This window comes from Oncorhynchus masou, chromosome 6, assembly GCF_036934945.1.
Source record: "Oncorhynchus masou masou isolate Uvic2021 chromosome 6, UVic_Omas_1.1, whole genome shotgun sequence".
Lineage (NCBI taxonomy): Eukaryota > Metazoa > Chordata > Actinopteri > Salmoniformes > Salmonidae > Oncorhynchus > Oncorhynchus masou.
This window is the reverse complement of record NC_088217.1, coordinates 75,713,112-75,723,318: the sequence shown is the minus strand read 5'-3', so window position 1 is coordinate 75,723,318 and position 10,207 is coordinate 75,713,112. Positions and strand designations below refer to the sequence as shown.

General features: G+C 46.0%; 1 protein-coding gene across 1 annotated transcript in view; it reads right to left on the bottom strand.

Moving 5' to 3' along the window:
- LOC135542636 (unconventional myosin-X-like) overlaps nucleotides 1–9,446 on the bottom strand; it is a 70,164-nt gene extending 60,718 nt beyond the window's left edge. Inside the window, 1 exon segment of the mRNA XM_064969742.1 lies at nucleotides 9,385–9,446. Coding sequence (XP_064825814.1) covers nucleotides 9,385–9,405 — 21 coding nt within the window. The 5' untranslated portion in view covers nucleotides 9,406–9,446.
- Between the last annotated feature and the right edge of the window lie 761 nt (nucleotides 9,447–10,207).

The window sequence follows — 10,207 nt, the reverse complement described above, 5'->3', positions numbered from 1 at the left end:
CTCTTGCTCCCTCTCTCTCACTCTTTATCGTTCCCTCTCTCGCTACCTTCTCCCCTCCCTCGCTCCCTCTCCCTCTCTCTCTCCAGTAACATTCCATTAAAGGTGATAATACAATCATCAAGGTGATGCACTCAGCAGATTATGGGTGTTTGGCAGGAGTGGTGTGTGCGTGCGTGTTGTCATGGACCTGACACCTGTCCAATACACTGAGTATACCAAACACTAGGAGTGGTGTGTGTGTGTGTTGTCATGGACCTGACACCTGTCCAATACACTGAGTATATAGTATATATGAGTATATATACCAAACACTAGGAACACCTTCCTTATATTGAGATGTCCTCAGAACAGCCTCAATTCATCCGGACACGGTCTCTACAAGGTGTCGAAAGCGTTACACAGAGATGCTGGCCCATTTTGACCCCAATGCTTCCCACAGTTGTGTCAAGTTGGCTGGTTGTCCTTTTGGGTGGTGGACCATTCTTGATACACACAGGAAACTGTTGAATGTGAAAAACTCAGCAGCGTTGCAGTTCTTGACAGAAACCAGTGTGCCTGGGACCTACTACCATACCTCGTTCAAAGGCGCTTAAATATTTAGTCCTGCCCATTCACCCTTTGAATGGCACACATACACAATCCATGTCTCAATTGTCTTAAGGCTTAAAAATCCTACTTTAACCTGTCTCCTCCCCTTCATCTACACTGACTGAAGTGGATTTAACAAGTGACATCAATAAGGGATCATAGCTTTCACCTGGATTCACCTGGTCAGTCAATGTCATGGAAAGAGCAGGTGTTCTTAATGTTTTGTACAGTCAGATCTGACCAGATCTGGTACCAAACACCTGGCAGTGAACACACACACACACACACACACACACATCAGGGAGTCTATTGAGCTATTGTACTAGATTAGTTATGATCAGTATAATGACTTCTATTTGCGTATTCAGTGCAGTTCAGGTTATTTAAAGCTGGAGCTCCTTTCTGTCCCTTGTGACTCAGAACACATTAATGATTCATCTGAGACTGTTCTGAACCAGCTAAAACACACCATGGCAACTTAGACCCCATCACACACAGAGAGGCAGCAGCCTGGCGGATTAACCTGGGTGTTTATTGTGTACATGAGTGTGTGTGTGTGTGTGTGTGTGTGTATTCACACCTAATTTTGAGCAGTTGGCTAATTATCACATACTCTCTGATCTTGGATTAAACTACAGTCAAACCTCAGAAACGCCATGGCAACCAGAGCGCCATGGAAACAGCAGAATAATAAATCAGCAGCACATGAAAGGAGGTGTAAAATAGCCTACTATATGGGATAACAACAACATATCTAACCCTTTACATTTTAGCATCTTCAGGTTGCTGGGAGATGGTGTTCTTGGTGAAAAAACAGCTAAGGACGCTGGGAGTTGGTGTTTTTAGTGAGTGTGAAAGATAGCTGTAAAGATGGAGAACTACTCCCATGCCTATAGACAGAGAGAGAGAGAGAGAGAGAGAGAGAGAGAGACCATCCCGGGGGAAACAGCTAAGAACGCTGGGAGATGAAAGAATGTGAAAGAATTCTGTAAAGGGAATCGAGATCCAAGATAGAGAACTACTCCCACACCTAGAGAGAGAGAGAGAGAGAGAGACCGGGGACATGTACCAGGGATGAAGAGATCGGCGATTGTGGGGGAGGAAAAAGAGAGACAAGCGAGAGGGCAGATAACAAGAGTGAGACGGAGCGATGAAGAGAGGCAGAGCTGATGCAGCTCTAAGCAGAACGAATGTGCTTGGTTCTGCTGGAAATGGGTCATACATCTCAAACAACCGCTCTCTCTCGCTCCTCTCCAATTTACCAGCATACACTCTATGCACGACTATAACATACCCTTCCCGCTTTCCACTACACACTCAACACTAAACTACACAACAGTCTTTCCCCTAGTTTAATGTCCAGGCAGGGTGCCCAGGCCCCTTACACAACATCTAAATCCTCTGGCATGAAAATGACCAATTGCACCAATAGAAGCCCAACTCATCCTTATAGGCAGGGGCCAACAGAGAGAGGCACCGCCTATACATCTGTAGGGGAAGCACTGCCACACATTACACAGAAGTCAACAGAGAGAGGCACCGCCTATACATCTGTAGGGGAAGCACTGCCACACATTACACAGAAGTCAACAGAGAGAGGCACCGCCTATACATCTGTAGGGGAAGCACTGCCACACATTACACAGAAGTCAACAGAGAGAGGCACCGCCTATACATCTGTAGGGGAAGCACTGCCACACATTACACAGAAGTCAACAGAGAGAGAAAGAGAGACACACACAAGGACACAGACTTTCACACCACTGATCTAAATATGAGGGGGGTTGTGCAGGCCACAGAAGGATAATGTCACCTGACATTTAATGCTCGGGTTGCCAGTGTGGCGTCAGGGTTTCTGCCTGGGTTGCCAGGTTTAGAGACTAAAGCTGAAATCACGCCCTCAGTTGAGATTTGGACCCCATCGCCATCTCTCTCTCTGTCCAGACAGAAAGGGGAAAGGGATAGAGGGAGAGATACTCTGCAGAGGGATGACTGACAGACAGAAAGAGAGAGAGAAAGGAAGGAAGGAAGGAAGGAAGGAAGGAAGGAAGGAAGGAAGGAAGGAAGGAAGGAAGGAAGGAAGGAAGGAAGGAAGGGGGATGATAGAGTGAGAGAGGGGGGGGACTGTATGAGGGAGAGATGGAGGGATCATGAAGGTATGAAAATAAATGAAATGATGATGAAAAGGACCCCCAGAGGTTTGGTCTCCACCCAGCTAAATTAGTAGTCCTGTGTGTGTGTGTCCTCTGTTTCATTTAAAGAGAGGAGGTCTGGCAGTCATAACTCATTCAGAACAGATTTCATAAGAGTAAATATATTAGTTCATATACACTACTGTACTTTACACACACACGCCGCAGGCATGGACGCATGCACATATACACACACAATATGTGCCACTCTCATGCTTACATTGAATCAATATGGCACAGTATAGCATTTACCCCAGCCACTGGGACTGAGAGAGAGGGGGGAGAGAGAGAGCGGCATCCCTGTTTCACCCCACAGCCCTGTGGAAAGAAATGGGTGTTTTTTTATTTTATTTTAATAAAAAAATATTATTTTTTAATTTTACCCCTTTTTCTCCCCAATTTCGTGGTATCCAATTGTTTTAATAGCTACTATCTTGTCTCTTGCTAAAACTCCCATACGGGCTCGGGAGAGACGAAGGTGGAAAGTCACGCGTCCTCCGATACACAACCCAACCAAGCTGCACTGCATCTTAACACAGTGCGCATCCAACCCAGAAGCCAGCCGCACCGATGTGTCGGAGGCAACCCTGGGCACAGGAGTCACTGGTGCGTGCTGAGACAAGGATATCCCTCCTGGCCAAACCCTCCCTAATGCGAATGACGCTAGGCCAATTGTGCGTCACCCCACAGATCTCCCAGTCGCGGCCGGTTATGACAGACCCTGGGCACGAACCCAGGGTCTCTGGTGGCACAGCTGGCGCCCTTAACCACTGTGCCACCCGGGAGGCCCAGAAATTGGTGTTTTTTAAAACAATTTTAACCAAAGTGTGCGGTTAAAATTGGCAAAAACACACATTTCTTTCCACAGGGCAGTGGGGTGAGACAGGGATGCAGCTTAAGCCCAACCCTCTTCAACATATATATTTAACGACGAATTGGCAAGGCCACTAGAACGAATTGGCAAGGCCACTAGAAGTCTTCAGCACCCGCCCTCACCCTACTAGAATTTGTAGTCAAATGTGCTTCTGTCACCAACCAAAGAGGGCCTACAGCAGCACCTAGATATTCTGCACAGATTCTGACAGACCTGTGCCCTGACAGTATTCCTCAGTCTTCCAAAAAAGGTCCTGTCGCCAGGACCACGAATACAAATTTCATCTTGACACTGTTGCCCTAGAGCACACAAAAAACTATACATACCCCGGCCTAAACATCAGCGCCACAGGTAACTTCCACAAAGCTGTAAATGAGCTGAGAGACAAGGCAAGAAGGGCATTCTATGCCATCAAAAAGGAACATAAAATTTGACATACCAATTAGGATCTGGCTAAAAATACTTAAACCAGTTATAGAATCCAATGCCCTTTATGGTTGTGAGGTCTGGGGTCCGCTCACCAACCAAGAATTCACAAAATGGGACAAACATTTTGAGTTGCACTTATCCTCCTGCCTAATGTATGACATTAGAGACACATATTTCCCTCAGATTACACAGATCCACAAAGAATTCGAAAACAAACCCGATTTTGATCAACTCCCATATCTATTGGGTGAAATGCCACAGTGTGCAATTACAGCAGCAAGATTTGTGCCCTGTTGCTACAAGAAAAGGGCAACCAGTGAAGGACAAACACCATGGTGGACTGTGGTGGACCCCTATCGGTCAGGCCTCCCCTTCCACTGTTTCCGGGGGATATGGAGGTGTGATGTCACAGTGTAGAAAATGTACTACATCTTTAACAACGCCCATGGAGACACACACAACCGGTCAAAAGTACTAACACCACAATGTTTCCAGTTTTTATTGAAATTCACATTTTATTGTCTTAATGTACTCTGAAATTAAAGCATAGAACAGATAAACAATTGGAGACAAATAAAGAAACCATGGAATTGTTTTGTTTAACAAAATTGTATCAACATTTTTGACTCTATATCTACATTTTTTGATAAAAGTAGCGACCTTTTGCTGACATAACAGCCGGACACACATTCTTTCTACAATGGAAATCAAACATTGTTAGGAAAACTCTTTCCAACACCATTGCAGAAGTTCCCACAAAGGTGTTGCACCTGTAGGTTGCTTTGCTTTCACCCTTCTGCCCAGTTCATGACAAACCAAGTATGGAGACTGTGCTGGCTATTCCATGATTTGAAGTCTACCGTGTTGTTCTTTTCTTCTAAGGTAGTTCTGACATAGCCTGGAGGTGTGTTCTGGGTCATTATCTTGCTGTAGGATGAACCCCATAGCCTGGAGGTGTGTTCTGGGTCATTATCTTGCTGTAGGATGAACCCCATAGCCTGGAGGTGTGTTCTGGGTCATTATCTTGCTGTAGGATGAACCCCATTGCCTGGAGGTGTGTTCTGGGTCATTATCTTGCTGTAGGATGAACCCCATTGCCTGGAGGTGTGTTCTGGGTCATTATCTTGCTGTAGGATGAACCCCATTGCCTGGAGGTGTGTTCTGGGTCATTATCTTGCTGTAGGATGAACCCCATAGCCTGGAGGTGTGTTCTGGGTCCTTATTTTGCTGTAGGATGAACCCCATTGCCTGGAGGTGTGTTCTGGGTCATTATCTTGCTGTAGGATGAACCCCATTGCCTGGAGGTGTGTTCTGGGTCATTATCTTGCTGTAGGATGAACCCCATTGCCTGGAGGTGTGTTCTGTGTCATTATCTTGCTGTAGGATGAACCCCATAGCCTGGAGGTGTGTTCTGGGTCATTATCTTGCTGTAGGATGAACCCCATAGCCTGGAGGTGTGTTCTGGGTCATTATCTTGCTGTAGGATGAACCCCATAGCCTGGAGGTGTGTTCTGGGTCATTATCTTGCTGTAGGATGAACCCCATAGCCTGGAGGTGTGTTCTGGGTCATTATCTTGCTGTAGGATGAACCCCATAGCCTGGAGGTGTGTTCTGGGTCATTATCTTGCTGTAGGATGAACCCCATAGCCTGGAGGTGTGTTCTGGGTCATTATCTTGCTGTAGGATGAACCCCATAGCCTGGAGGTGTGTTCTGGGTCATTATCTTGCTGTAGGATGAACCCCATAGCCTGGAGGTATGTTCTGGGTCATTATCTTGCTGTAGGATGAACCCCATAGCCTGGAGGTATGTTCTGGGTCATTATCTTGCTGTAGGATGAACCCCATAGCCTGGAGGTATGTTCTGGGTCATAATCTTTCTGTAGGATGAACCCCTGACCAACTAGGTGCACAACAGAGGGTATTGCAAGGCACTGCAAAATGCTGTGGTAGCCATTTTGGTTCAGGGTGCCACTCACTCTGTGCAAGTCGTCGACTCTGGTTCCAGGAAAAGAGCCGCTGACCATCACGCTTCCTCCTCCATGTTTGACAGTTGCTGTCACACACTGAGAAACCATCCTTTCAGCTACTCGACGGCGTACAAAAACCCTGTATGAGGAACCATCCTTTCACCTACTCGACGGCGTACAAAAACCCTGTATGAGGAACCATCCTTTCACCTACTCGACGGCGTACAAAAACCCTGTATGAGGAACCATCCTTTCAGCTACTCGACGGCGTACAAAAACCCTGTATGAGGAACCATCCTTTCACCTACTCGACGGCGTACAAAAACCCTGTATGAGGAACCATCCTTTCAGCTACTCGACGGCGTACAAAAACTCTGTATGAAGAACCATCCTTTCACCTACTCGACGGCGTACAAAAACCCTGTATGAGGAACCATCCTTTCAGCTACTCGACGGCGTACAAAAACTCTGTATGAAGAACCATCCTTTCACCTACTCGACGGCGTACAAAAACCCTGTATGAGGAACCATCCTTTCAGCTACTCGACGGCGTACAAAAACCCTGTATGAGGAACCATCCTTTCACCTACTCGACGGCGTACAAAAACCCTGTATGAGGAACCATCCTTTCAGCTTCTCGACGGCGTACAAAAACCCTGTATGAGGAACCAAAGATTTCATCGGCCCATAAGACCGTCTTCCAGTCTTCAGTAGTCCACTGGCGGTGCTTCGTGGCCCAGGCAAGTCTCTTTTTCTTATTTTGCCATCATAGCAATGGCCTTCATACTGTCACTCGACCTGTCAAACCTGCAGCTCGAAGTCTCCTCTTCACAGTTGAAACTGAGACTTGCTGACTTCGACCAGTGTTAAGCTGTGCTTGAAGCTGTTGTTCTATGAGCCACCTATCACGCAAGCTGTTGACTCTCAGAAACTTGTCTTCTGATTCTGTTGTGGCTTTGGCTCTGCCAGACCTCTTCCTGTCAGAGTTTCCTCCAGTTCCCAAGTGCCTTTTGATGGTGTAGGAAACTGTACTCACTGACGCCTTGGGTTTCTTTGCAATTTCTCTAAAGGAAAGACCTACACTTTCAAGGGTTATAATGGTCTGTCTGTCTTCCTTTGTTAATTGCCTTTTTCTCGCCATTATGATAGCAATATACTACTTCCTGCAGTACAATAGTGTCCAAATAATGCTTAAGAGGGTGTAGTAACAGTCTGTTCCAACACTGCTTTTATACAGACAGAGGGTTTGAGAATAATCAACAAACCTTGGGACACCTGTAGGGATTGTTAACGTCAACTTTCAAGGCTTAATGTATGTCCATTGCTGCAGAACAGCTGTAAATTGTTAACCCTTTACTTGTTCCCTGAAAAAAGGCATTTTTTACAACTCTGAAATGTACCTTATTTTTCAGTTTTTGGTTACCCAAACTTTTTTTTCTCTTTTTTTTTAAACCTCTGGCAGTTTACCTCTTACCTTTATACCATTTCAGGTTATTCACTGGACATTCAATAAAATGTCAATAAAAACTGGGAAAATGGGGGTGTTCTAAAACTTTTGACTGGAAGTGTACACGCACACAGAATGAATGACGTCACAGTAAGAAGGGACGGTTGTTAAAGCTATATCAGATCGAGATAAACAAGGATGGGGGTAAGTAGCCTACAGTTAGAGGATAACACATTCATGCACAGATGATACAAGTGTGTGTGTGTGTGTGTGTGTGTGTGTGTGTGTGTGTGTGTGTGTGTGTGTGTGTGTGTGTGTGTGTGTGTGTGTGTGTGTGTGTGTGTGTGTGTGTGTGTGTGTGTGTGTGTGTGTGTGTGTGTGTGTGTGTGCCGCCTTTGTTTGTGACACCATGATGGAAAGAATTAGAAACAGGGAGGAGATGGAGGTGAGGAGAAAAGAGGACGGAAGAAAGGAGAAGGAAGAGGAGGAGGAAGAGGAAGGACTGAGGAGGTGGGGAGGTTGGGCACCATCCCGAGTGGGGTGAATTGGGAAAGAATGCGGCCCTGCTTTATGTGTTAGAAACAAAGAACACACCAGCCATGTCTAAACCTATTATGCTTAGGTTGTCACAACAACCTGTCAATATATTAGCATATAATAGATTATACTGCAGGAAACACATGTAGTTTATAGAAAAATGTTTTCTACTGGGCCAAACTCAGTGGGCTAGCAAACTGGTGGCCGGACTAGAGATCTGTTAGCGCCGCTGGCAAAGAGAGAGCGAAAAGTCGTAAATTAGCTGATTGATCTGGGAGAATCGGTAACAACGCAATTTAAACATCTCTCTCTCTCTCTCCTTTATCTCTCTCTCTCCTTTATCTCTCTCTCTCTCTCCTTTATCTCTCTCTCTCCTTTATCTCTCTCTCTCTCTGCAGTGACGGAATCCAGTGCTGTGTAACGCTTTTTAAATTGTATTATTGTTGATGTTGTGTTGTGTTTCTTCTCACTTTTGTTCATTTCACTTGCTTTGGCATTGGTTTCCAAAACCAATAAAACCCCTTTGACTTAAGAGATTCGGACATGGCGTTAATAATCCATAATAACAACCATCGCCATCGCTGTCTCACCTACAGTCAATTCATATCCTTCCATTTCGCCTTCATCTTCCTCCTCTCTCCACCCCCCCACCCCCCTCCCCCCCTCAAATCCCGCAATAGCCACACCTCCCATCCTCCCTCTCCGAGACACAGCCCCACACAGTCACCCCAGAGAGGGTAGAAAGAATCCTCCCACTGATCATACAAGTATAGCCACTAATAACCCAGGAGGTTAGTAGCTTGACAATACCACGCTTTTCTCCCTAAACAGATTGGTCTTAATCCGAAACGCAGCTTTATGGAAAGACTAGCCTATTTTCTGGTCAGTCTGCATTTAGCCAATTAGGCTACTCCTCTCCTCCTCTGAGAGAATGGACAGATGAGGATGGCTGTGCAGGCTACATGATGAGTGGTGTGGTGCCATTTTAGCACATCCTGTCAGTAGACTTTAGTCTAATATGATAGGTAGGCTAGCATTCACTTGTGTTGATGACATTGGCCTACATTTTGAGAGAGAGAGAGAGAGCGAGAAAGCAAATGTTTTCGATATTGTGACACATAACCTACACCTACTGTATTTTTGCAGAGTTTTATTATGCTTGTGTCTGTCGAGGGTCGGCCATAAATAGATTCTCGTTGAACCACCATCATAGTCTACACCAAATAAAAATGTCCAAACGATATTCACAACACAGGTTTATGACAGGCTACCACGTAATTTATATTTATATAATTAGGCTAACCAGTACCGGGGAAATATAATATTAAACCGGGGAAAAGCCCATCTCACCTCCGCGAAAAACGCTTCCATTCTTCTCTATGTTGCTGCCCGGCGCGCGTGAAGTCAGTCGGTGGGCAGACGCTTGTCCCAGTGTTAACAGAGAACTAAATCACAGCGGGCACCGGGGAAGCTCGGGGTGGGTGGAGGTGGAATAGGCTCCTTGGTCCTGGTCGGTGGTGATTTCCATTCATTTGTAAACGTCCCGATTTAAATACGAACGGCTACAATCCCTGATGTGTGTTCCCACCCAACGCGAACAGAGAGAGAGAGAGAGAGAGAGAGAGAGAGAGAGAGAGAGAGAGAGAGAGAGAGAGAGAGAGAGAGAGAGAGAGAGAGAGAGAGAGAGAGAGAGAGAGAGAGAGAGAGAGAACACACTCCTCTTCTCCGTGTGTGCCGTTATAAAAATGTAAGATAAATCCCAAACATGGAAGCCAACGGTTCCCTCTTCAGTCCTGACGGTGAACTGACGGACTCCACCGAGCGGCAACTGGGGGTGTGTTTGTGTGAAACCGAATAATGGTAAGGATAATGATTATGAGAGACAGAGTGAGGTAGCAACGTTATCATCGCGTGCACATCTTTATCCAAACAGTTTTTTCACCACCACAACAGAGGCCCTGATACACGAGTCTCAGGAATTCTCTGTTTGTTTCTGTAGAGGAGGAAAATAACAGGATGTAAACAGAGCTGGGAGCCACACGCGCGCACACACCCAGTTAATCATTGGGCTAGTAACCGAAAGGTTGCTGGATCGAATCCCCGAGCTGACAAGGTAAAAGTCTGTAGTTCTGCCCCAGAACAAGGCAGTTAACCCACTGTTCCCCGGTCGCCG